This window comes from Scleropages formosus, chromosome 10, assembly GCF_900964775.1.
Source record: "Scleropages formosus chromosome 10, fSclFor1.1, whole genome shotgun sequence".
NCBI lineage: Eukaryota > Metazoa > Chordata > Actinopteri > Osteoglossiformes > Osteoglossidae > Scleropages > Scleropages formosus.
Window position 1 is genome coordinate 2,841,775 of NC_041815.1, and position 27,863 is coordinate 2,869,637.

Below are 27,863 nucleotides of genomic sequence, written 5' to 3' on the forward strand. Positions count from 1 at the left end.
TGCTATTGCTGTTGCACTACTCATTGTCATTGTTTTGTTTGTGCATTATTTCTATTGTCTTTGTTTTTGTCCATAGTCTGTGGAGAAGCACACACACACACACATTTTCAGAACCGCTTGTCCCATACGGGGTCACGGGGAACCGGAGCCTACCCGGAAACACAGGGCGTAAGGCCAGAGAGGGAAGGGGACACACCTAGGACGGGACGCCAGTCCGCCACAAGGTACCCCAAGCGGGATTCGAACCCCAGACCCACTGGAGAGCAGGACTGTGGTCCAACCCACTGCGCCACCGCACCCCCCTGTGGAGAAGCATTCAGGAAGAATTTCATAATACTTGTACATGGTACCTGTACCTATGACAATAAACTTGAACTTGAAGTGCCTGATTCTATGTTAATTTTCTATGTGACACACATACAATACTATATGCGTGCTCCATTTAAAAAGAAATTATAAAGGCACCTCTCAGGCTCTTTACATTAAGAGAATTTTTTTTTTCACATTTTGTGACAGTTGAATTTTACAAGAATCACTGAGTTTTAAATATTTGAACTCAGTTTGTTGAGTCACTCCTGCTTTATGAATATGAATAAAAAATAATAATTCCACATTAACTGTAAAAAGATTCATGTCACAGTAAGATGTTGCTTTTCTCCTGTTGGCTAGCTAACTTGCTAACTGTCACTAAGGAAAGAAGTTTTGAGGTGATGAGGTCAGGATCAAATACAACATGCGCCGACACCCAGCATTGTTCCTCCGGGCCCTCCCAGTCCACCCAACAGTGCAATAACCCTCACCAGCGCCTGAAGTCAAACAACTCCCACACGATGTACGAGGGGGTGCCTGCGACCTGTACTGGAGGGAGTGGAGTGACGTCCAGGGGCTGCTGGAACAGGGATGTGGCATATGGCTTTAGGAGCGACACATGGAATGTCGGGCATATGCGCAGTTATGGGAGGAGCTGGAGTCTATATGTCACCGGGTTGATGCAGCGGAGGACTTTGAATGGGCTGACGTACCATGGGATGAGTTTCCTGGATGGTAACTTCATCTTGAGGCCTGGATTGACAGCCAAACCCATTGCCCTGGCACGAAGGTGAGCATGCAACGGTGGCATCAGCCTGCTGCTTGTATCTTAGGGTGCTTCGTTGAAGGTGATCCCAGATGGCTCACCATGCCTCCTTGCTCTCCTGATACCAGATGTCTACTGCTGGTACATTGCTAGGGCTGGGATGCCAAGGGAACAAGGGGGGTTGATAACCTAAAAAGTATTGGAAGGGGGAGAGACTTATCACATAGTGAGCTGTGACGGGCATGCTGGTAGCAAAGAATCAGTAAAATGCTTGCAAAAATACCATCAATGAAGTATTGAATCTTGTTGCTACTGCTGCCTGTTCACATGCATTTCATTTTGTTCTATTATGCTGTTCATTTTGGTCCAGTATGTCATTTAACATTTTCTGTTTGAACCAGGTTGGGTGCCAGGAAAGGCCTACCACTATCTGTTTGTCATTAGCTATTAACATTTCTTTTATTAAAGTATGATAAGTACATGCAGTTGGTTGTTAAAAGTAAACACATTTATTGCAGTTTTCAAAAATCATTTCTGTAATCTTTTTGCTTACCGTTCAGCTATTTGGCATTTTGTTGTGCTGGGTAGCTTGTATTGCAAACCAGATGGAGTGAACCATTTTGGATATTTCTAGGTGGGAGTCCTTGGGCACAACCAACTTGACAGGGATGTTTTACTGTGTAATGGGAGAAATGTTCTTATATATTGTAAGATAGGGATATTTATAACAGACAAATGTTTTGTATGGCTTGTATGTTTTTGTATTTATGTTAGGTGTTATTTTTGGGGAATATGTGTTTTGGAATTAGTTGTTGAGGCTGTTATGGTGTAGCCAGAAAGGTGGAGTTACTGCTATAAAGCTTGTATTTGGTCACTGGTGAGACTCATGCAAACTTATTCAGACAGGCACTCATATAGCAAACAGGAGAGCTGTGAATTGCTGTTGGTGTAAGGGGTTAAGCCCATGGCTCATAGGCCTTATGTTCTTTTGTAACTTAATGTTTGTTTTTATATTTGGCTGCGGTTAATGTGTTTTGAAGAACATCTTTTTTAGTAAGGAAAAATAAACCTTTTTAGTCCAGCTATTTCAGTTCTCTACTGCTACCTCCATCCGTCGTCCATACCCTCACAAGACTTGTGGACGAGTGTGTTTGCGAATTGTGCGCGTATTCGGCCCACGAGAGGTACTGGGACCATTGGTGCTGCTTGCCGCTGCAGTAACTGCTCAGGGAGCAGCTGATGTCTTGCTGGAGCTGCTCCACCTGCCTATTGGTCTCTGAATGATATCCCGAAGTCAGGTTGACTGAGAGCCCTAATTTACGCCAAAGCCCTTCCAGATCTGTGAGGCCTCGGTCTGAGATGATGTCCTTGGGGAGGCCGTAGAAGCAGAACACACTGTGGAACAGGGCCTCTGCCATCTCTAGAGCTGTGGGGAGTTTTGGGAAAAGAGCAAGGTGACATGCTTTCGAAAAGCGGTCAATCACCTTGAGCACAATGGTCTTACTGCCAGATGGCAGGAGGTCCACGAGAAAATTGACTGCTACATGAGACCATGGATGGGCCGACGTGGGTAAAATTTCGAGCAGACCTGCTGGCTTCTGGATCTGGGTCTTAGCCTAAGTGTAAGTTGTATATGAGTCTATGTAGTCCCAGACATTTTCTCGAATGGAAGGCCACCAGAACCGCTTCAGGTTATAGTAGGGACAGCATTCGGCTGTGCCTCGGGTGGCCTGCTGTCTGGGAGTCATGGGCACGCCGCAGGAGCATCAGTCGCATGCTCACAGGTATGTACTCCTTTCCAGCCGGTTTGTCTGTGGGTGCAGGCTCAGTCTCCTGAGGTGCCTAGAGGTCTTGGAGAAGCTGCCATCACACTGGAGGCATGACACAGTGCCAAGGTAAGATGGGCTTAAGATGGGGGGGCCAGGACTTGTGTACTTTCGTACATCCGTGACAATGCACTGGCCTTGGTGTTTTTGGTACCGAGTCTGTAGGACACTGTGAAGTGGAACAGGGTAAAAAATGGGCCCTCTGCAGTTACTCCAGATTCCTATGGTCAGTTAGCACCAGGATAGGGTGTGTGGTCCCCTCTAACTAGTGCCCCCACTCTTCTAGGGCCAACTTTATGGCTAATAACTTCCTCTTTCCTATTTCACATAGACCCCTACTACATTTGTTCACATGTTGTATTGCTGTATGTTTGGGGTTTAATTGTTATTGATGTATAACAGTTTGTATTAATATGGAGAGGGTTATGGCTTAAAGGGTGGGTGCTGTTGTGCAGCAGGTTTGGCTGGGTCCTGCTTTCAGGTGGATCTGGGGTTCGAGTCCTGCTTCGTGTCCCTTGCATAGGACTGGTGTCCTGACCTGGGTGTGTACCCTCCCCCTCAGCTATGCGCCCTGTGTTGCCGGCTTCGGGTTTGGCTCTGGCTTGCCACGACCCTGTTTGGGACAAGCGGTTTCAGACAGTGTGTGTGTTTGTGTGTGTGGGTTATAGCTTTGTAAACTGATGTTTTTTTTATGGTTGTTTATTGGGCAGGAAAGTGTCACTTCAGGATTAGCCAACCAGTGCTAAGAAGGGAGAGGCTTGTGATTTTCGAGGTTGGGGGGCAGTTCTGAGAGAGAGGAACGGGAGTTGGGGAAAAAAAAAAAACTGGAAAGAAGGAGAGAGTTCGAGAACGTATGAAGAAGATTGTGGTTTTATTAAGTTAAGAGACCGGGGTTTGAGATTACAAAGTAACTCTGGGAAAAAGAAGAACTCGAGAGTGAGCCATGTTTGGTTTTGTTCTCACTCAGAAATTTCACTAAGCTACGTGAGCAAAATAACCACTTGGTATTTGGTGGTCAGTTAGCTCCGATTAGCTTGAGTGGAGGAGAAGGAATTGAGTACATGTGTGGAAGACACCGTTGCGCTCAGTTTTGTAACCACGACCCTAGCGGTGGAGTGGAAGTGCCTGGGATTTGCTATGGTTTTGTCATAGCCCCAGAGTGACCTGACCGTGGACAGAGCGCCGATAGGATTCGCCATTGCCCCGCCCTTGCTGGAGAGAGAGGATATGAAGACAGGTTGCTGACTGTTTCCCGAATCACGCAGAACAGTGAGTAACGACAGATTTCCTCAAGGTGGACAAATAAACTCCAACAACCTCACCAACGAGATGGTACCATAGACTGAGTAATAAAAGCCCTGGCTATTAATGTGTTCACTTTCTGTAGTTGTGAGTACTATATTTAAAGGTGCAAATTACTAGTTTTTATATTAAATGTTCTTTGGTTTTGTATTTAACTGAGATGATGTGATATTCCTTTATGTGTGTTAGTAATAATGTTTTTTGGAAAAGAAAAAAGGGCTATGGTTAGATTTTACACTACACTAACTGGGCCTCTCCTCACCCTAGCAAGAGTCTCACGCACACACACACACACACACACACACACACACACACACACACACAGAGTCTGAAACCACTTGTCCCAAGCAGGGTCACAGCAACTGGAGCCTAACCCAGCAACACAGGGCGTAAGGCTGGAAGAGGAGGGAACACACCCAGAACAGGACACCAGTCCATCACAAGGCACCCCAAGCGGGACTCAAACCCCAGACTGACTAGAGAGCAGGCCCAGGCCAAACCCACAGCACCACTGCATCCCCTTGTAGCAGGAGTCATACACCTCAAATTGGAAAGCAACAGTAGATGCATCCCAAATTTATATATTTGTAGATACCGCCAATTCACCTCGCATGCAATGGAATTTTCAGAGGTATGATAAGACAATCCTGAAAAAAAAATCAGAACTGAGTGGATGGGCTGCATGTGGGGGCTCATCCGGGATCTATTTATTGTTTTTTCTATTGTTGTGAGTATATTTTTGTAAGAGGGACACCTAACGCTAACAGAGCTATTTACACCCCTATGGTCACTGAAGTGTGTTTCGTGTGCATTTTGTGATTTGATGTCTGGAAAGTTGTTGTAATATGGAGTTAGAGCAGATATTCCAATGGTTTAATGACAAAGCTATTGATGTAAGAAAAGCTATTGTGTTTAGTGGGGTTTCTCCTGATGTTATTGATTAGACTATTTACAAGGTACGGGATGGGGGAAAAATATTTGGTCACTGTAAAGTAAGAAGAGGGTGTTTAGAACATGCTGGTAAAAACCAATTAGTTTTAGCTGAAACTACAAATGATATGACTAAGACTACCATAACAGTTAGCAGCTGGAGATGAGTTGGGGCCCTGGGTAGTTAATGTCAGTGAGACCCAAGAGTGTCCTATACTTAGTCTGGAAACCTATTTTTTCACTAAGTTCCTGCCATTCCTAGTAAGTGAAGAGAAGACCTTAGCTGATGCCACAGGTTGGTTTGGCCCTACTCCAGTGCTACCTGTCGCTCCAAACTTGAACACCAAACTCGTGAATGCCTTCTCCTCACTTGTTGAGAAATGCCAAGCCATGCCTGCGGATGGACCAGGCTGTCGTAAACTTTGCTTGTTTTTCGGTGTGAAACCAACTCCACCTGAAGAGGAAGAGCATGACACCTGGCCTGAGCAGACCACCCACATGCTGGACAAGTGGCAGTGTTCAGATATTGTCAAGAAGCAGAGGATAGCTGAGAGTCTTAAAGGGCCAGCAGCAGACATTGTCCAGTGTTTGACAGTCCATAATCCCTCTTTAACTGCTAATGATTATTTTGAAGCTCTGGAAGCAGCTTTTGGAACAGCAGACAGTGCAGCTGATCTCATGGTGAGGTTCCATAGCACATTCCAGCAAGAAGGTGAGAAACTGTCAGCATACTTATTCTGTCTAGACAAGCTGTTGCATGCAGAATTGAAGTAGCTGACATGGACTGAACCCGCATTGAGCAGGTTGCAAGAGGCACTCTGTCTCATGACCTCGTTTTCATTTGCGTAAGAGCGACATATAAACTCAAACCTTCTGCAAGCTTCACTGAGTTGCTTTGTGACGTATGAGAAGAGGAGATGATCTTGGCAAGGCTAAGTGTGAAGAATGCTGCTATTCCAGTTATGGTTAGGTGTGTGGAGTGTGCTAGACCCTTCCCTTCACTGGTGCAGTCAGAGCCTGCTGCAGTACCTGTGGTAGTGGGGAATGGTCAGGCAATAGAGAGGCTCCGGAAACAGTTCCAAGGGCGGAAGATGGAGGTTGCCCAGCTGTTTTCTGCCTCTGTAGCTTCATCCGATGGTGTGCCACAATAAGTAACATAGAACCTAAGTCAGAAGAGTACATGGAACTCATATGCATGTGGAAGGGTGGGGTGTGAAAATATGTTTAAGTAGTTAATATTTTCAAGTGATTAATATGTTCTAATGTGATGTAAGAGTTAAGACATTCAGAAAATGTATGCTGTATGTTTAACGCAATGGAGAAATATTGATAGGGAAAACGAAATGCAAAGAAAGTTTAACCTTTAGGATGTGTCCCGACACACTTCTTAAATGGGGACAAATTGTTTGGAGTAAAGATCGCTTTTGCGTTGGATGCAAGGGAAGTTTTGAAAGTGTTTCCAGGCCTTATGATAATGTATGTATAAGTTTGCAAATAAAAGGAGGCAACGCAAACCGACTGGGGAGACACCCAGCTGTTTGGGGCTCTCCCATCGGCCGATGTTGTCATGAAAAGTCTCTATGTGTCTGAATGTTTTGTGCAGATCATCTCCTGCGACTGACTGGTTCCAGAAAAGGAAAGATGATTTCTTCCACAAGGGAGTCTAAGGCAGCTGATGGGAAACTTCCCAGGGGCCTCAGTGAAGAAACAGACTGCTTCCCCGGAGGAAGACAGATTCCACAAGGTGTGACACGCTAAGACAAAGGGAGGATAATTTGCCAGAGGGTTTAGTTGGACCCAGTACTATTGTCTCTGTGCAAATTGAGGGGATTTACGTCACAGCTTTACTTGATAGCGGATCCCAGGTTACTCTATTGTATCACTCCTTTTATGACCAGTATTTGAAACACTTGCCTTTGACCCCTATCAAGTGCCTAGAGATTTGGGGCCTCAGTGTGGAGCGGTATCCATATGATTTCTATTTGTGCTTGAAACTGGAGTTCACTGGAGATGTAGCCGGAGTAGCGGAGACCATAGAAACGCTTGTGCTTGTGTGTCCAGATCCGGCTGTAAAAGGGGAGGTTTCTATGGTGGTTTGCAGAAACACCTCCATAGTTAGGAGACTCTTTCAGTCCTGCATAAACTAAAGGGGGGAGGGGAACATCTTAGCTACCCTCGCTGTCCACCCAGCAGTAAAAGAAGCATATAAGAAGTTCCAGGAAGCTTCCGACGGCATGGCTGAGGCAAGGCGAGGGACCGTCTGGTTTGAGAGGGGCAAGCCTTTCACTTTAGCACCAAGTGGGGTCAGTACAGTGGCTGGCATGCCGAAGTTCCCCAGATGCCTAAATAGTCGGGCTGTGGTCAAAGATCGTCCAGAGGAGGGTTGCTTTCCTGAAGGGCTTCTGGTAATTGCCTGTTGTGGAGAAGTCAACTGCTGCCCATTGTTGTCATCTCAGAGTCACTTTGAGGAATGTGCCTCATCAGCTGGTGACATTGAAATGTGGAACGCCTGTTGCACACCTTTTTCCAGTGGATGTAATAAATGCAGGGCCAGAAAGGGAGAAGACAATGTCATGTATATCTCAACTGTCCCCCTCCCCTTTCACCTTTGGTAATTCTCCTGTGCCTCCTGAGTGGAGGGAGAGACTATGTCAGAAAATGATGGAGAGGAAAAAGGTTTTTTCCTGCAGTGAGTTTGATGTTGGGTGTGTAAAGAGTACCCAAAACCTTATCTGAGTGACAGAAGAAAGACCTTTCAGAGAATGTTCCAGACATTTACCGCCAGGTGATGTGGAGGATGTGAGAAAACATCTCAATGATTTAAAAGAGGCTGGAATCATTTCAGAAACTCAAAGTCCTTATGCTTCTCCAAAAGTTGTGCTTCTTAAGAAAAACAGAACTATACGCATGTGTGTCGACTAAAGTCATAATTCTGCTCAGCTCAGGGTCTGGAAAGCGTGCTGGGCTTGTTCAGTCCAGGGGAGGCAGGTGCTCTCATCTGTGGTGAGGGCAGTGAGCGGAAACAGCTATTCAACTGTAACCCCATATGAATAATCTGTAGAAATTGGCAAACCCCAGGAATCTCTGCAAAACAGTCTTTGGATGGGGCCACTCCATCACTGCCTGGACTTTCCCTGGGTCCACTGCCACCCTTTCCTTGCTCAGGATGAATCCAAGAAACGCCATCTACTCTTGGTGGAATAGACACTTCTTGGCTTTCACAAATAGGCGGTTCTGCAAGAGGAGTCGGAGCACCTCTCTTACCTGCTAGACATGTTGCTCTTGAACCTAGAATAGATCAGGATATCATCCAGATACACAAGGATGCAGACATTCTCCAGATTGCTGAGGATGTGGTTAACGAAAACCTGGCATACGCTAGGGGTGTTGGCCAAGCCGAAAGGCTGTACCCAATACTCGTAGTGGCCCAGGGTGGTAGTGAAGGTCGTCTTCTACTCATCCCCTTTACGTGTCTGAAGCAGGTTGTGTGTGTGCTGCGTAGGTCGAGAGTAGTGAATATCTGGGCCTCATGTACCTGTTCTAATGCTGCAGTGACCAGGGCTAGTGGATGAGGGTATTTCACAATGATACTACTGAGTCCCCGGTAATCTATAAAAGAGTGGAGTCACCTGTCCTTCTTGCCAATAAAGAAGAACCCTGCAGAGGCTGGGGAGGTTGATGGTTCAATGATCCCGGCCGGAGCTCTCAACCGATGTGGCACTGCATGGAAGGGACAGACATGACCAGGTGCACTAAGGGGTCCCAGGCAATCAGCTCCCCTTTGCTTCAACAGAACACAGGGTCGTGCTGGAAGAGCCATGGGAAACCCAGAATAACAGGAGTGTCGGGAGACTTGAGCAAAAAAAACCTGAGATCATCCTGATGGCAAGCCCCTACCCTCAGGCGTGGTTGTTCGGTCCGTATCTCCACCACCCCAGTCCCTAGTGGCTGGCCATCTAGCACGCTAACCTGCAACGTTACGTCACAATCATGGCGGGGATTGTTTATGTGTCTGCGTGAATCCCTCATCTATGAAGCAATCTGCTGCTCCAGAGTCCACCAGTGCACGCATGCTTGTCTGTGTCTCCCTTCAGGACAATACCTGGTATGCCAGTTCGGCCTGTATGCAGGGGCGCAGCCCATGCTGAAAACTGACCAGAAGGGACACGTCATTCCACCCACTCTGCTCGGCCAAGGTCTGGAACTCCAAAGTGTAATCAGCCACTGAGAAATTCCCCTACCTGATTTGCATCAGCTGATCTCTGGTGGTGCAAGCCGACAGGGAGTGGTCAAACCCGGCTTTCAAGCAACGTTTGAATGCTTCGTATGTGGTGTTGGTGCGATTCTTCCACACTGCTGTGGCCCACAGGAGCGCTGGCCAGGTCGGCAGAGTGAGGAGGTAGGTGATATTGCTCTCTGCAGTGTCATACAGATGAGGCAAGGTGGTGAAAATGAGCTCACATTGCATCAGGAACCCTTGACACTTTGTTGGAGTGCCGTCAAACTGGTCGGGCATGGCCAGGTGGGGGTCCTGCGTGGGCACCTGTGAGGTAGTCGTTACCGGCGCAGAGGAGGCTTCTGGCATGGTGTCGGCAGAGGCATTTTTTCTGAAATGCCAGGATGAGCCCCTGGAACACCTCAGCAAACTGGTTCAGGGACTGCTCGTGGGATCCCAGTAGCGTGCCTTGGGAACCACGCTCGAGCGTAGACGTTCCAGCCCTGCTGGGTCCAAGAGTGAGGCAGAACCTTCTGCCACTGCAGGCACCAGGAATAGAGGCGTCAGACCAAAATACAAGTGCATATTTTTATTCGGTTGTGTGGTCAGACAAGGGGCAGGCAAAAGAGTAGTCAAAAACAAGCAGGAGGTCACCGATTAGCAAACGTCATCCAGAGGAAAGAAGCCAGAATCTTGGTCAAGAAGCAAACGCAGACGGTCAGCAGCTGGGAGATCAGAACGTGGGTACCGGGAGGGAACGGAAATGGGAAAAGAAGGAGTGAGGCAAACTTTGGTTGTCACAAGTGATAGTGGAGGCTGCAGTTCTTTGAATGAGGTTCCGCAACCTGGAATGTCGGGGCAGCACTTTTATGCCCCGTCTCCTTGATGCCCTGCAAGTACGTCCAATTGGCATGCAGTCATGGGCGTGATATTGATAAAAACTCAACTGTGACAAATGGACTAGTTTGTGGGACTAAAAGACAATGACTCTGAACTTACTGTATGGTTTTGTTTTTGTTTGTTTAACTCTTGGGGGGGTATTGCTGGGGAGAAAGGGAATCTAAACAATGGGCAGATACTCAAACTCTCCTTTCTGTCCTCTGCATACTGTGTATGCTTTGACAGCTAAAGTCCCCCCTTTGTTAACGCTGGTATAATTTGTTAAAGGAAGGTGTGAAACTGAGAAGGAACAGAAAGCAATAACTGAACTATGTAGCATTACACACAAAGACCAATTAAAAAATGTCAGTATATTAAAAAGACTATGTACAAGAAATAAATTTATATTTATTCATTTAGCAAACACACACACATTTTCAGAACCGCTTGTCCCATACAGGGTCGCGGGGAACTGGAGCCTACCCGGCAACACAGGGCGTAAGCCCGGAGGGGGAGGGGACACACCCAGGACAGGACGCCAGTCTGTCGCAAGGCACCCCAAGCGGGACTTGAACCCCAGACCCACCGGAGAGAACTGTGGGCCAACCCACTGCGCCACCGCACCCCCGCTCATTTAGCAAACATTTACCTCCAAAGCAACATACATCTCATAGAAAATATTATTTGTGCATTACATAAGCAGAAACAAAGACATAGATGCAGATGGGTGATTTTAAAGTACAGGCAGTCCCCGGATTACGAACAAGTTCCATGTCATCAGTCAGTCTTCAACTGGGGGATGCAGTGGCACGGTGGGCTTGGCCAGGTCTCGCTCTCTGGTGGGTCTTGGGTTCAAGCCCAGCCTGGGGTGCCTTCGGATGGACTGGCGTTGTGTCTAGGGTGTGTCCCCTCCCCCTCCAGCCTTGCGCCCTGTGTTGCCGGGTTAGGCTCCGGTTTGCTGCGACCGTGTTCGGATCAAGCGGCTGCAGACAGTGTGTGCCTGTCAGTGTGTCTTTAAGTCAGATCAGTTCGGTGGTATCTAATGTCAGTTTGCCATAGTATACTGTGTACCTTTCTATGCATAAAAAACACTTCCGGATACACTAAAACATCTTTAATATAATACATACACACACACACACACACACACACATCATCTGAACCGCTTGTCCCATACGGGGTCGCGGGGAGCCGGAGCCTAATCCGGCAACATAGGGCGTAAGGCTGGAGGGGGAAGGGACACACCCAGGAAGGGACGCCAGTCCATCGCAAGGCACCCCAAGCAGGACTTGAACCCCTGACTCACCGGAGAGCAGGACCTGGTCCAACCCACTGTGTCCCCCTTTAATATAATAATAATAATAAGAAGAAATGTAACTACAGTATTTATACTAGAGACATAGAAAGAGATAATACATTATTTAGCAAATGCTTTTCTCTAAAGCGACTTCCAATGAACTCTATGTAGTGTTATTGGCCTACACACCTTATTTACCACTGTCACTGACAGCTCACTGTCTTTGTATACTGTACTTAAAACTCCCTAAGATTAGCTCAAAAATAAATTCACTGTAATTATTTTTACAGTGCATCATGGAGCATATTTCTTCAGTGCTTTGTATTCAGTCATTTGGTATGGAGTCAGTTGCAATTGCTACATTTTGAGAACCTGCATAAATTACAGCAGGGAATATAAGAGACTTTGGCAGTAGCATTGTTACAGCTGAATTTATTTTCGACTCATGGCAAGCTGTCTGACTTCTTCAGTGTTTTATGGCTCACAGTTCATCACCTGGCTACTTTATAAAGCTTTATAAACTTTATGAACTTTATAAAGAAAGAGGCTTGTCATTACTTTTTTAGAGTGGTGGGTCCTTTTTTGTGGAGTAATGGATATTGTATTTTCAAGGCTTATTGAATCAGTTTGACTGCAATCTAATATATTTCCGAAGCAGCAAAAGAAAAATAAATCTGGGTAACCAACAGCCATGGATTCCTACTTGTTTTAATTGTGTAATGAAACTTTTTTCTTTTCCTGTATCAACAGATGACTTTTTATTTTGATAACTAATTTGCTTCTGGTTCAAAACTGTCTCTTAACTATGTGTACAGAAATACATACATGCCTGTTCTTGGAATGTGGGAGGGAACTGAGGCACCCAAAGGAAAGCCACACAAACATTGGGAGAACATGCAAATCCCACACGGACTGAGCTGAATTTGAGATAGGCCATGCTGAGGCAATTTAACAAAAGTTAATGATATTAAATAATAATAATATTAAAAAGAAAAGTAGCACAAGGTATATTTATTACAGCTACTATATGCAAAATTTTTACTGAACCAAACCAGAAAACACACACACACACACACAAAATGACGGCCCATTTCAAAAGGATAGATAGATGTTACTTCGGCTTTGAGGAAGAAGCGCAGTCTGGCAGAATGGACTGGCACAAAAGAGCAGACATTACAGGTGCCAAATTAAGGACATTTGTGGAACAGAACAATCCAAGTCTGGTCACAAACTATGGTGAAGCATCCCTTGACTCACCTAAAAAATCTTTTGGATTATTTGGGTTAGGGGTGGGGGAGGGGGTTTGGCCGGAGCCTGCTGTGAGGTGGGTCTGGGGTTCAAGTCCTACTCGGGGTGCCCCCTCCCCAACCTTGCACCCTGTGTTGCCAGGTTAGACTCCGGTTTGCTGTGACCCCTGCTTGGGATAAGCAGTTGTAGACATTGTGTATGTGTGTGTGATTATTTGAGTCTGCTGCTGAGCAGGACCTGGGACTGCTTATGCGATCAACTAAGTCTGCTTTCTGTCCCTTGGACCCCATACCAACAAAACTGTTCAGATCTTCAATTATATGTGATACAGCTTACACACAGCAGTTAAAGCTTCTCTGTTATATGGGATGATTTCAGTCTCATTCAGAACCACTGCTATAAAAGTTTCTTGTGCAACCCTCCCTGGAACCTACTCAGTAATTATACAATTTCAAATATTGCTTTTATCTTTAAAATGTTGGAAAGGATTGTCTTGCTGCAGCTTCTCTGGGTATTTAACTGGTAATGCACTGCAGGGAAAATTTATATCTAATTTTTTTCCATGCCTTGGTACTGTAGTTGCATTATGTCCACCTGTCAAATAATGCAAGCCATTGAACATTTGTGACACTCATTATCTTTACTGTAACCTTTGACACCACAGTCTGATGTCCTTCCACATATGTTTCAGTATAAGGTGGTGGCAATTACTCTTTATTTCCCATCAAATAGGGGGTAAGTTGTCGCTCAGTGCTGGGTCCATTACTCCTCTCTATTTATACTACAGTTAAGGGAACATTCCAAAAAATAAAAATTTTCCCACCTATGCCAATGACATGGAGCTCACAGACACGCAAGTTACTAGCCCTGTTCTCTCTGAAGCACCTCTCACACTGTTGGTGTTATTGCTTTTCCTTTAATTGTGATGTAGTACACAGCTTTTCCTTCAAGACATTAGACAGCATCAGACATCAACCGCGCATTTTTGCCTTTACCAATTTCTAGTTATTTTTAAATACAACTGAATTGTACCTGGTGGTACTGTTCTATCTGTAAAGACAGAAAATGTACTGCAGTGTGTCTATTGCACTTGAGCGCATTTACAATTCAGTTATTCAACAACATTAGCATTAAAGTTTAATAAAACAAAATCAATATTGAGTGCATTATTTTTACGATTCGTTCGACCTTATCCACGCTAGGGTACGCGAGCTGCCGTTGTACCAGTTTTTATGCAGCGCGCACGCGCGCACACACACACACACACACACACACACACACACACACATTTGTACAACATGTCTCCGCGTTAGGACGTGCTAATGACGATATCAGGCAGTAAGCAGCAATTTGTGATGATATCGATTTTCTCAGAGACGCACTTGAGGTCCTCGAGAATGAGCCGAATGCTATGAGATGAAGTGATTATGCCGTTCTGCGAACTGCTCAGAGAAGCAGTAGCCGCGCGGATCTCTTTGCTCGCGCTGCAGTGCACGTGCCGGTACATGTGTCGTACGTCGTCGTACAGTCGCCAATTGCTCTCTTGCAGTTTCTGCTCAAGTAAAGTACTGCAGCGACCGCCCTGCTCAGCTTTGGTCGCAGAGCAATGTTCAGCGTTCCTCTCTTTAGCCTCCTTCGTTACGACAAGCGGCGGTATAGCCGAATGAAAAGTGTTTCCAGCAGAAACCTGGGCGTTTTGCCCGTCATCATCTGGTTCCTCTTCGCTGTCTGTCTCCGGCGCCTCTCCAGGAACTTTCAAATCAGCTGCGATCGAGTGCGCAGAAGAAGAAACTGAAGTTATATACAGCTCCTCATCTGAATCCGTCTCGGAAGCTTCTCCTCGCACCACTACTTGGTACTTGTTGTTGTGGGCCGCCATTCTCTCTGTGCGCCTAAAAAAGACCCCAAAAAGAATTTTGGAAATAAATTACAGGATGTGATATTTAAAGATAAAAGAAAATAACAGCTGCTGAATATAAAGGCTCCTCACGTTTAAATTTATAAAAAGTGTACTAGTCAATGACAAAACAGCTCCAGAGAAACCTTGCAATAATGGTGTTGCGTGTAAAGAAAGTCATGTGAACAGGAAGCAAAATGTTGTTCCCGGCGTCCAATCACGTCGTGCATTTCGTAGCACGTGACACCACACGTCAACCAATCGGAGTCATATGACAGAGACGTAAATATGAAGCGAACTAGACGCTGCGTAAACTGCGGGGAATGGATGATGTTTTATTTTTAACAGTAAGCGCTTTAAACATTTTAAACCACTGCAAGCAAGGCGGCTACACAATGCCGTCTCGCTCAGCTGGTTCGCGGCACCGTAGGCACGCGTCACCAATTCTTGCGATATCTCGTGGCTTCCTTGTGAAACGGTCATTGGACCATTTTGTCTCATCCGTCGGCGTCGCTGCTAATTTTGCTAACCGGCAGATGATCATAATACTGTACAGAGAGTGGTAGAATGAAGCCCCGTTTGTCATCGGCGTGACAATTCTAACCGCAGTCGCGATGCATAAATCCTTTAATCAGTCCTTTTTAATATGAATAACTTATTTTCTGCTTGCGTAAATCACTGTTTCATAAGATCTATGGAAAGTTAAGAGAATAAGCCAGATTGGTCCATGCCATGGATGGCATATGATTCATAGTGATTATTTTTAAACTTAGCACATTTGCTTAACGTTATAATTATATATAAATTATATATATTATGTTTATATGTAAATATTTATAGTATTTATATATACACATACTTCAGTGCGTAATTAGTAGTTTGTTTCACAGTGACACTGACTGTCCTTTGTCAGAATATAATAAACCACTAACGATTCTTTCTTCTGTCAGACACTAACTAAAATTTAAGTGCCAGTCATAGGTGTCGTTAACTTTTAATTTACTGTCAGCTGAATTTGTTTATGTCACCGATTCCATCATGCATATTCTTCCTCAGCATACTGTATGTCTTGTACTGTGATGATTTTCAAATAATTTCATATTTGTCCTTAGGCATGTTATGCTGGCCAGTTAATTACCCTTAAAATTGTGTTTTTCTCCCTCGTCGTTGATGTTTTTGTCTGAAATTCCATCAATGTCTTACATAATTCTGAATATTTTAATGAATTTCATGTTGACAGTTTAGTAATGTAGCCTACTCATTTTGGGATGGATCTTGATTAGACCTGGATTGGTCTTTGGTCTGATGTTGCTGAAAAGGTAGGAGTTTTACGCAATATGGTGTTTTTGAAAGGTTTATAAATTGTTTCTTTTTGTATTGTTTCTGGAAATCAAAATTTCCAAGTAGAGATGTCTTCAGATTATTAAAAAAAAAAAAATACATTTATTAATTTTAATAGACTTTACTGGCAAAATATATCTGTTAAAGGTTTCTGAGATTATTAAGTAAATATTTTTTTTAAAGAAATCCAAAAAAAACGAGCTTTGCACTGGTAAGAACAGTATTAGGTTGGTGTAACAGATGGCAAGTGTAGTTATTGTTGAATTGTCCATCTCATCTGAAGGTTTTTCCCCTCTTTTGTCCTTAAGTCTTTTGCAAGGAGGGCTGCTAGCAGAACTGGCACAAAAAAGGAAGAAGATGGACTTAATCGAGAGGAGGCCCAACAAGTGGTGGACAGAGACAGACACTTTCACCATGCTGGCCTTGATCGAAGAGTTGGATCTGGTGCATGAACTAGATAAGAAACGTCAGCGCAATGATTTACATTTCCGCCGCTTGCGCCACAGTCTAGCAAAAAGAGATATCCATTTCACTGTCAACCAGATCCGCAACCGCTGGAAGAGTCTTAAACATAAATACCGTAAAATCAAGACTGCAGGATACCGCAGCCATGCTGCTCGTCTCTCAGCCATAGAGTCCTTTCGCTATTTCAAGAAGCTGGATTGTATGCTTGCTCGGAGACCCAGGGTGTCTGGCCAGGTGGAGGAGACAACAGCAAGTCATAACCTGGTGGTGGTCTCCAATTCTGACCTGGAAGATCATACTGACAGTATTGCTGCCATTTTTAAAAAAATGTCTTTTTGGATTCTTGTTGATGTTGACAGTTAGAAGTTAGCATAATAATTGCTAGATTAACACTTGTCTAAACTGTTTATTTTACAGTATTTTATGAGTATAGAGTACTGTGCAAAAGTCTTAGGGACTTCGATGTTTCACAAAAATATTTGTTCTAGACAGTTATTTAATGTCTTCTGCATTAGTGTCAATGGGAAAGAGCATATTTTAGATTTCCAAGCATTCCTTTTGCAAAAAGTTACAGTATTATAATAAGGGTTTTATATGTTGTTCAAGAAAGAAAGCACACACACTGTCTGAAGCCACTTTTCCCAAGCGGGATCACAGCAAACCAGAGCCTAATCCAGCAACACAGGCAAGGCTGGAAGGGGAGGGGACACACCTAGGATGGGACGCCAGTCCATTGCAAGGCACCCCAAGCAGGATTCGAACCCCAGCTCTGCCAGAGAGCAGGACCCGGCCAAACCCGCCGTGCCAAGTGGTTGTTGACAATGGGTGATTACTAAGCTTTGTAGGAAGTTTATTAATTAAGAGTGTTATTTCTGGAAGCATTGTCACTTTACATCTTTTTTGCCAAGTGCCTAAAACTTTTGCACAGTACTGTATACTGTATTGTTTATTATATTCTGATTTCCATGCATTGTTTGATATAATTCTCAAGCGTTAGGTCTGTCCGTAGTCTACATTACATTAAGGCTGCAGGTGTTGTACTTACTTGTTTGGTTTAAATTGTAATATATTTTATCAGTTTACCAGTTAACTAATTCATTAATGAACGTATGTGTATGTGCATCCGTAGTGCTTTTCATTGCCAAGTTTAGCTGATGGAATTTGACTACTCGTGTGTGATTCAATTTTAATTCATTAGAACATCATTCTCAGGTGTTTTTGGTGTTCTGTTTTGGTTATTGTGTATATTCCCCTCTCACAGGTGATATTCCTCAGTCTTTCACCACTGTACACCGTCAGGCCACTCTTCTTCGACCAAAGGCAGATAATGAGGAAAGTAAAGGACCACCTGAGAACTCACTGGATTTCAGGTCAACCAGTTTGGATATTGGGACAGAGGAGGTTGTGACTTTGGGATTGTCAGGGGAATACCTGTATCCAGTGAAGACTGAACCACATTTGTTTTCTTCCTTACGAGGACTAGAAAGCACGAGAGATTCGTTAAGCTGCAGCCCAAGAAATGTCTCAGGTGACTGTATGTTTCATTCATTTGGAGACACAATTATAGGGCATTAGAGACACAGACAGAAGCCATACATAGAGTAGCCTCTGCTGCAGATTACAGTAATACTGACAAACATATCATTCAAAATGCTGTATTTAACTCCAATTTCAGGCATGGATTATCACTAATTCTCAAAATAGTGATTATTAATAGATCCCCCCCCCCAGCTAGATAATTGAGTTTAGAGAAAAAATAAATCTAATTAAGTTTGCAAGTGCAAGAGGTTGAATAAAGTATTTTATGTCTGGACCCAGAAAACAGGGTGGCATTTATACTAATGAATGTGTGTATCGAATTTTACAGAAATATTTTGAAAGACACAGGCACAGTATTCATACAGTTTAAAAAAGTTATCACTCATATGCAGATCTGTACAATAGATAATTCTGTTAAATTTGTCTCTCTGTTTTTGCAGGCACTTGTGAGGATACCAGCAGCCTGATTCTCCAGCAGCTCACAATTCTCAACCACCAGCTGGAGGAGCAGCTTGCAGAGCAAAGGGCTTTCCATTGTAGCATGCTGGGCCTTATGGATCGACAGATAGAAGTCCTGCAACAACTATCGAATACAACAAGGGATCCCCCAGCAAAGGAAGCTCTTGGTGAACAGGATCCTGCAATTAACCAACAAGTTCATAATGCTCTGATGCGCATCCTTAAGGGTGTGGAGCAGGCCCAGGTACAGGGATTTGCAGCCTTTCAAAATAAACCCTCTACCTCTGAAACTATTCCGCCATCCTGGACGACTTCTCTGCTAGAGGGTCACAATGCATCTCCTCCAAGTGATGAACACTTACTTTGTGAAACCTTGCCTGAACAGCCTCCAAATGAAAGGGACTCTGTTCCCTCTGATGCAACACTTCTTGAACAGCACAGCCCTTCATCTAGAAAATGTGCTGTAATAAATGGTTTGTCAAATTTGTGCCAAAACAAGTGAGATTATCTGACATCAGTATTCTTGTAATTAATAATTATAGCATTACATAAAGTTCAAAGATTAGTCCTAACGTTAGAACTCTTAAAAACCTGTTATGAGTAAGTTTTTTTTTTTCTTTTTTTTTTTAATTTTATTTTTTATTTTATTTAATATTTCTATAGGTACTAAGACTTTTATCTGTGTCATTTAAGAATGTCGTCTTTTGATATAACATCTGAATAATGTCATTTTAGAATATTACTGTGTCTTTTCCCCATATCCCTTTGTAACTGATGTCACCTTTTCAGCATGTTTTATTTATTTTAAGCAAGACACATTTACCTCTCTCTTAATGAACATCTAATGGGGTCAGCCTGAGAACCTATTAATTCTGTCAGCTCAGATTTCACCTTTTTCAAAAGAGTATAGAAACAAAGTACATTTGGATTTTATCTGAAAACTTGACAACATTAGGTCAATCTTCAGCTGGTTCTGGGACAATTTATTGTGAACTTTCTACACTGAATTTATACTGTCTTGTACATAGTTTATTCACCCCTGATGGACTGGCATTGCATCTAGGGTGTATGTCCGGTATTCTAGGATAGGCTCAACACAACCACTGTTATACAATGAACAAGCAATTATGAACAATGGCTAGATGGATGTTTTTATTCAAATTAAAGTCATACATTGGAAATTTGCATTTTATGCAAAACTCCTGCGATTCTGGCCATTATTAAGTGTATTTTTCACTAAAACAGAGTTGGATTACTTGAGAATTAGTCTCATACTGAATGTTTAATTTGATGTAAATTATAAATCACATATTTCTCAACAGGAAAAGGGCATTCATTTGAAGCAGACAGTTTATAAATAATTAGATTTTTTTAAATATAGGTAACACTCAAAGTGTTTGGTTTAGGTTTAAATGAGCTAAGTGTAATGAGTTTTAAATATAAAAACTGTACATGGATTTGGCTTAACTAGTACACATTCATGAAGAGTGTACTGAGAATTTAAAATTTTGTTCTGATACTTTCTAACATAAATTAGTGCACATTATTAACCATAATTTAAATTTGTATGCTGGCAATCAGATGTAACAGAAAAGCAGTTGTTAATATTATATTCAGGTCTGTGTGTGTATGTGTGTGGCTAACCTGTAATTGAGTGGCATCCTATCCAGGTTTTACCCTGCCTTGCTGAGCACCCTATGCTTCCAAGTCTTTGACCCCATGGTTACTGACAGTGAGTGAGTGAGACAGCTAAATGTAAACTAACACAATGCATAATGTATTTCCAATGCATAGATACTTGTTGGTAGTAAAGTAAGGTGCATTTCTTTTTATTTGCTATATCCTCATGTGTTTCTATACCTGACAGAATGATAGGAAGTTACAAAATGAGCAATTAATATTTTGTGGAGTATTCATTGGATTAAAGAGAGTAAATGGTGCTAAATATGTCCCATTTTATTAACGCTATACGTCCATGTGTTTCGAAAACATTGAAATTATGAAATGTACTATTTCAAATTTGTGGACACTTAACAACTCATTTTAAGAAATTTTTAATAAGTGTAAATATATAGATATTATGGTCACAAACTGCATGTTTCTACAGAGAATATCAAAAGAAAAATACTTTCAGATTGCAAGAATGGAAAAGGGTTAAAAACTGTCATTTAAATTACAGTTTATTTCCCAGATATAAACATTGCATTTTGTGGGATTAAGTATTGAGTGCTGCATGAAAAAGAATGTGGATTATTATTAATTCCTCGATTTAAACAAAACTAACTCATCCCAAAATTACAGGGCTTTTTTTTCCCATAAGAACACATGTTAAAGATGAAACTTATATCATGGAAAAATTAACAGTTCAAATTTGACGAGCATGAGACAAATAAAAATAGTTTTGGTTGTTTTTGCAGTTTGGTTTTTTGTTAATGCTTTATGCAGTTGGCTGTTGTATTTGAATGCTGCAGTCTGTACCTTTTCAATAACATTGAAAAGAATCATCCACAAGTGGATCCATTGCCACTGCTTCAGAGTACTAAGAAGTTTCATTTTCACTTTAATTTCTTTCTGTCCTGTATCTCTCATTTATACTAACGCTGTGATAAGTCCTTATAGTACTGAAGGGTCTAACCGTTCCTTCTTGTCTTACCGTATTTGCAGCTTTTCGGAATTTAGTCAACTCAGAACTGGGCAGAAAATCTGAAGGACTGAGTCAGGACCCAGTGGGGAATTCAAGAGGTTGTCTCCTTTCGGGTTTCAATATGCCTGGATAAATCAGCTGCTTCCTTATACATTATAACCCCCAAAATAATGATTATTCATAATACAGTTCTAAACTATTCTTCTAAGACAATAATGTTGAGTGAGAAAAATCAGTGTTAGATTGTAAACCTGCAACATGCATGTTTATATCTCCAAATTGAGATAGTTACCCAGAAGTCACTGTAAATTTGTCTATATGACCAACTGATGTCAAGCAGGGTCACGGCAAGCCAAAGCCTGCTGGGGGGAGGGGTTGGGACACGCCCTGGGCGAGACGCAAGTCCACCTCAGGGCACCTCAAGTGGGGCCTCAGGCTTTCCACACAGTGGGCACTGGTCAAGATCACTGCAGCACCCATCCCCCATATGAGTTATAATTTAATTTACTTCGAGACAGAACAAACCTCTAGTTTGCAATTCTGTCATCAAATGCATGGTACTTAACATTTCTTTTATAAGCAGTAAAGCTATCCTGATTTGTGACATTATTCCCAATGCTAAAATTAACATTTTTATTGTCAGAAGTGGCCTAAACATCATTCTGAAACAATGCAAGAAAAGACGGTTGCTGTGGATGCATTGGAAGAAGAAAGCAGGATTTTGGACATCCATTCCACTCCCAGTTACATCAGTTCACCTTCATTTGGTAGCATAGATGAAGGAGATATACTGGTCAAGGAACCCATTTGAGTGTTATGAATGAGATGTTCGATCAATTCAAAGTCATGGAAACTAAACATTCACTATCGAAACTTAGCTTTCAATGTCAAATTAGAGAAGCTTTTCACTACCATGACACTGCTGTTAAAGTTTTTGCTTATAATCTGGCCCTGGTTGTCATGTTGTGACATCTCCCCCACTTTCTATTTGTCTACCTGCCTTTCTTTTATATTTCTTTGTTTTCTACCTCTTACAGTAAGACAGACTGTTTTCTTGGGTAACTATTTTGTAAAGTAACACACACACACCATACAGGGTCACAGGGAACAGGAGCCTACCCAACAACTCAGGGCATAAGGCCAGAGGGGGGAGGGGACACACCTAGGACAGGACACCAGTCCACCACAAGGCACCCCAAGCAGGACTCGAACCCCAAACCCACCGGAGAGCAGGACTGTGGTCCAACCCACTGCGCCACCACACCCCCACTAAAATAAAACAGTCTCCAGTAAAAGTTAAACCTATCAGTTTGTTGTTAATATAATTATAGGTAATTATAGGTTTGAGGAAATACTGTATTATATGGAAAATAACTTTCTGCATAATTCCATTGAAATCTTTCAAAGACATGCATCAGTTTAATTAATCAATTGATTTATTCTTATCAGCCAAAATGGTATTTCTGTACTCCCATTTCTCTATTTATTGAGGATGTTACATTTATTCATTTAGCTGATGCTTTTCTCTGAAGCAAGTTACAATGTTAAGCTACTTACAGTTATTTACCAGGAAATGATTGGCACACAGCTACCAGCAGTCCAAAACATCTACACCACACCCTACCTCAGAAAGACAATGCGCATTGTCTGGAAAGTGGCTTAAGTCTGTTCAAACCCACACTGCTAGGTACAGGAACAGCTTTCACCCCACTCCTGTAAGAGTATACACCACTCACCAATGTGCCACCTTTTGTAACTAGCATTGGACTGTTCTCTCCAAGCACATCGGCACATTACTTGTATTGTCACTTTAAGTATTCTCAGTGTTGAGTACTCTGGCTGTCTATTGTTATTTATTGTTACTGTTTTTTATTGGCATTATTTATTGTTATGGTTTTGTGGAGTGGGGTGCAGTGGCGCAGTGGGTTGGATCAGGTCCTGCTCTTCAGTGGGTCTAGGGTTCAAGTCCTGCTGGGGGTGCCTTGTGGCGAACTGGCGTCCTGTCCTGGGTGTGTCCCCTCCCCCTCCGGCCTTACGCCCTGTGTTGCTGGGTAGGCTCCGGCTCCTTGCGACCCCGTATGGGACAAGCAGTTCAGAAAATGTGTGTGTGTTTTGTGCAGTATTTTCTGTTGTTTTTTGTTCATAGTCTGTGGAGAAGCACTCAAACACAAAGTTCATGGTACTTGTACTTATGACAATAAACATTGAACTTGAATTTATTCAGCTGGGTTTTTCTTTACTGGAGCAATTTAGGGCCACTACCTTGCTCAGGGAAGTAGAGCTAGAGGTGGGATTCAAACATGCAACCTTTGGATCCAAAGGCATCAGCTCTAACCACTACAGTTGGCCCAAGTGCCCCATGGTGGTGATGTTTTCTTCTGTCAGATAAAATTATAATTTGATCTGAATGACATCTGTATTTAACAGCTCATAGGTAAATACTCGTCTGGACAATGGACTTGGATAATGGCAGTAAATGACTTTTGTGAAACATTAGAATTTGCTCTTCCTTGATTTATAGATTTAGTTACTTCCCATATTACATTGTGATGTTGCCTTTGTCTGTGTATGGCCCTGTGACCCAGTATTGCTTTGGCAGACGGGAAAAAAAAAAAAAAACTGAGGGCATGTGTATGACTACAGATCAGAAGAAACGCACTATGGATTCAAGGCAGTGGCACCTGATCTGGGTTTGTGTATATACTGTATGTATACATAAACAGTATATATTTCAATTTTTCCTATTCTCCTTTGAGGTCTTATGCAGGTGATATAAATTCACTAATGTAGGATGAGAATGCTGTGTAATGTCTGAAACTAACTGATTTTAGTTTCATGTTGTAAAAGCTGTTTATATAACCTGTTTTTATGATTTTAATTTCCATTTTCTAATTTAGCAGATGCTTTTCTCCAAAGCAACGTTCATCTCAGCAAAAAACACAATAAGTACGTTACATCACGAAAAGTAGAGATGTGGATGCAGACCCGTGCTTCAAGATTACAGTCAATATGTCACATTCTATCATATGAGCCAGTAGCACCATAAAGATTAACTTATAACAATTTCTAATTAAAAAAAATATTAAGCAAAAACATTTACCAGGCACTTACGAGACTAGGGCAGAAGTCCGAAAAAGGTGAGCTTTGAGACCCTTAAATATGAAGAGAGATTGAGTAGTTCTGAGTGAGAGGGGGAGGTCATTCCACTACATCAGAGCCAGAACCAAAAACTTTTGTTCTTCAGATTTTGGACCTTTTGTGTGTGGGATTATCAAGGAGGCAGATGTAGAGGAGCATAGCAGTCTGGTATCGGTGTGGCAAGTGATCACGTGTTGTAGATATCAGGGAGCAGATCCATTGATGGTTTAGTAGGCTTTAACCAGAGGCTTGAGTTTGATCCAGGCAGCTATAGGAAGCCAGTGCAGAGAGACGAGGAAGGGTGATACATGGAAGCACTTTGGCAGGTCAAACACGACTCATACAGCAACATTTTGTACCAGCTGTAGAGGTTTGATGACAGATAGAAGAGAATTGCAACAGTCCCGGTAGGCTATTGCCATAGGCTGGACCAGGAGTTGCATGGAGTTTGTTGTGAGATAGTGTCAGATCCAAGCAGATATGATGCAGGATGTATCTGTAGGACTGGGTTGTGGTTTTGATATGTTGAAAGACAGACATGAGTCAATCATTACTCCCAGGCTCTTACCTGATGTGGTAGGCAAAATAAGTGAGTTATCCAGTTTGATAGACTTCAACAAGACGTACCAGCTGGGAGGTGAAGGATCTTAGTTTTGGAGAAGTTGAGTTGTAGCTGGGGGGTGTGGTGGCACAGTGGGTTGGACCGGGTCCTGCTTTCCGGTGGGTCTGGGGTTCGAGTCCTGCTTGGGGTGCCTTGTGACAGATTGGTGTCCTGTCCTGGGTGTGTCCCCTCCCCCTCCTGAGTTGCCGGGTCAGGCTCCGGTTCCCCGCGACCCCGTATGGGACAAGCAGTTCAGAAAGTGTGAGTTGCAGGTGGTGATCAGACATCCAGGCAGTTAGATGGCTGAGAGGCTGGCACCAATATGTGAAAAAATTTCTGTATCTCCAGGCAGAAAGGAGAAGAAGAGCAGTGGTAGTATTACTGTTTCTGCTAATTGCTGTTTATTTTACAAGTGTTTTTGGACACTTACTAGAACATTCTTGAAGTGGAAGTCATTACTTTTCATGAAAAAAAACAGATGTGAGTATTTCATGTGACGTCAAATTAGGGATTGAAAAGAGACAAATGGCTTATGGACAACTCCAAAGCATAGCAGTGGGTAAGGGACAGCTTTGTGAATGTCCTTGAGCTGCCCACTCAGAGCCTGGAGTTGAACCCAATCAAACATCTCTGGAGAGACTTGAAAATTGCTGTCCACCAACAGTCCCCATTAACCTGACAGAACTTGAGAAGATTTGCAGAGAAGAATGGTAGAAAATCTTCAAATTCAAGTGTGCAAAGCTTGTCGCATCATATCCAAAAAGAGTTGAGGCTTCAGTCGCTGCCAAAAGTACATCAACTAAGTACTACTAAAGGGTCTGAATACTTACGTCAATGTGATATTTCAGTTTTGTCTTTTTAATAAATTTGCAAAAATTTCATAAGTCCTATTTTTGCTTCATCATTGTGGAGTATTGAGTGTAGACTGACAAGGGAAAAAATTACAAACTATTTTAGCAAAAGGCTGCAACATGAAAAAGTGAAGGGGTCTGAATACTTTCTGAATGCACTGTACATATATACAACTATAAGTCATTAGGTAATCTCTACAGTCTTTGTTGTGTTTCCGGCTATGTGTCCGATAGGGCCTCAATTCTCACTTTCTCGCAAGGTGCTACACTATTGTTCCCAGAAGGAGGTGTTGTACTCTGTGTATCAGCTTGTGATGGTGGCAATGTGTTTTCAAATAAAAAGAAAAAAACAAAACCCATGTGGCATGTGCAAAAGTTTGGGCTCCCTTCCAGTTCAGAATAATCTACCAGTTGATGTTAGGGAAGCCCCCTTAGTCAATACATTCAGACACAAGGCTGCTTTTTCTTTTATGACCTGTTAGCCCTCCAATTAACTTGAAATGCCATTTCAACTTTCTTCCGTTCAGTTCAAGTATAGTCACATTAGTCATTCACTCATTTGGTGGTTAAAAATCTGAATCATGAGAAATCATCAAAAACATTTAAAATTCATATTCACCATATCAGACATCCCATCAATGCAGCCCAAAGACTTTTATTGACATTAGAGTTGATTCTACACTGAAGTTATTTTATTGTTTTGTGGATTTAATGATATTTAGACTTCTTAAAAGATAAAAATGTTCAGAATACATTTCTGTAGAATACATTAACATGATGCAGACAAGATCTTTTCAAAAGGCTGGTGTGGTGTTTTACACCAAGAATGAATGACTGAGAGTTTTGTAAAAGAAAGGTTCCTGCCAGCCTGTAGGGTGTAAGCTGACAAAGGATCTCATTGGTTATTTCTTAAGTGAAGCGGGAATTGTTATTGGCGACACTATATATAACGCAGGCTTTTTCGCGCGGGAAGAGACGAGGTTCCGCAGTGTGAGGTAAGATTGTGACACGAGCTACTGTTCATAATAAACTCTTTTATTTGTACACTCTGAGTGTTCCAGTGCTTTGTTTCAGTAAAACCTCCAAAGAACAGTGTACCTTCCTTTCGGACACCACAGTTTTGGCGACGAGGATGGGATGTTTTACCGTAAAGAAACAGAGTTATGAGTAACTTCGGAGAAGCCTGGGACAGAGATACTAGTGCTGAAGAGCAAAGGAGAACAGAGCTGGTCAAAAATGACTTTTGGGAAGCCAGAGGATTTCCTCTTCAACGAAAGTGAGGAACAATTCGATGCTTATTTGGAAAGGCTCAAACAGTATTTTGTGGCAAATGGATTGAAAGACACCGACAAAAAGACAAAAGCGGTATTTCTGACAATTGTGGGGAAAAGGACTCAGTCTGCTAATGGACTTATGCATACGATTAAAACCAGCGCAAAAGACTTTCACAGAGCTGATTGAGCTGATAGAAAAACACTACGTGCCCTGAACAAATTTCATCACGGAGAGATGCAAGTTTCACTCCAGGAATCAACTAGATGGCAAACTGATAAGTGAGTACGTTGCGAATTTGAGAAAATTGTCGGCAACGTGCAAGTTTGGACAGTTTTTAGATGAGGCTTTACGCGATATATTCGTGTGTGGCGTGAAGTGCTGAGCTCAGAGACCGTCTGTTAAATGCAGCACATTCTAAAGACTTAACCCTTGCACTTGCAATAGAAATGGGGCTGGCGTTTGAAGTGACTTTAAAGAGTTCGCAACAGTTTTCCCAAAAGACTTCAAAACACACGTAGTGGAAAAGAGGGGTTCCACAAAGCCAAAAGATGCCATTGTAAAACCGTGCTACAGATGTAACGGTAAGGGGCACAAGCCCGATTCTTGCTGGTTCAAAGATGTTAATTGCTACGTATGTGGAAAAAGGGGACATGTTGCGCTAGCCTGCCAAACGCGTCAGGAAGGGCAAGATGATGCCAAACAAGCCAAGTGGACGAAGCACCTGGATGCCGCCACGTTGCAGGACAACGTTTCGCTGGATCCGAGATCGCCACTAACCGCGAGGAGCAACGAACTCTGTGCATCGGATTGCATCGCACACGAGCGCGGACCCGGAGATGGTGATTACAACGCACTCCAGCTACAGAAAGCCGGACTTGAT

The 27,863-nt window shown here is 42.8% G+C and overlaps 2 protein-coding genes across 4 annotated transcripts; one reads left to right on the forward strand and one right to left on the reverse strand.

The window, feature by feature from the left end:
* Nucleotides 1-12,926: 12,926 nt before the first annotated feature.
* On the reverse strand, nucleotides 12,927-14,852 carry bloc1s3 (biogenesis of lysosomal organelles complex-1, subunit 3). The gene is made up of 2 exons (XM_018765151.2): nucleotides 14,764-14,852; nucleotides 12,927-14,665 (listed from the first exon to the last, which is right to left on the reverse strand). The coding sequence occupies exon 2, from the start codon at nucleotides 14,650-14,652 to the stop codon at nucleotides 14,083-14,085; it is 570 nt and encodes a 189-aa protein (XP_018620667.1). The 5' UTR covers nucleotides 14,653-14,665; nucleotides 14,764-14,852; the 3' UTR covers nucleotides 12,927-14,082.
* An 89-nt stretch (nucleotides 14,853-14,941) lies between these two features.
* Nucleotides 14,942-19,036, forward strand: LOC108942083 (uncharacterized). 3 transcript variants are annotated; one of them, XM_018765152.1, is made up of 5 exons: nucleotides 14,952-15,017; nucleotides 15,911-15,989; nucleotides 16,320-16,780; nucleotides 17,738-18,004; nucleotides 18,456-19,036. In XM_018765152.1, exons 2-5 carry the CDS (start codon nucleotides 15,976-15,978, stop codon nucleotides 18,974-18,976), a joined length of 1,263 nt encoding a protein of 420 aa, XP_018620668.1. In that variant the 5' UTR covers nucleotides 14,952-15,017; nucleotides 15,911-15,975; the 3' UTR covers nucleotides 18,977-19,036. The 3 variants fall into 3 exon arrangements, with proteins under 3 accessions (XP_018620669.1, XP_018620668.1, XP_018620671.1); XM_018765155.1 differs by having other exon boundaries at nucleotides 16,320-16,477; XM_018765153.1 differs by lacking the exon at nucleotides 15,911-15,989 and having other exon boundaries at nucleotides 14,942-15,017.
* The last annotated feature ends 8,827 nt before the right edge of the window (nucleotides 19,037-27,863 follow it).

Coding starts and splice junctions, on each gene's coding strand:
- bloc1s3 (XM_018765151.2), bottom strand. CDS start 14,652: ATGGCGGCCCACAACAACAAGTACCAAGTAGTGGTGCGAGGAGAAGCT.
- LOC108942083 (XM_018765152.1), top strand. Junction 16,781..17,737: donor CCTGGAAGATCATACTGACA/GTATTGCTGCCA, acceptor CCCCTCTCACAG/GTGATATTCCTCAGTCTTTC. Junction 18,005..18,455: donor CAGCCCAAGAAATGTCTCAG/GTGACTGTATGT, acceptor CTGTTTTTGCAG/GCACTTGTGAGGATACCAGC.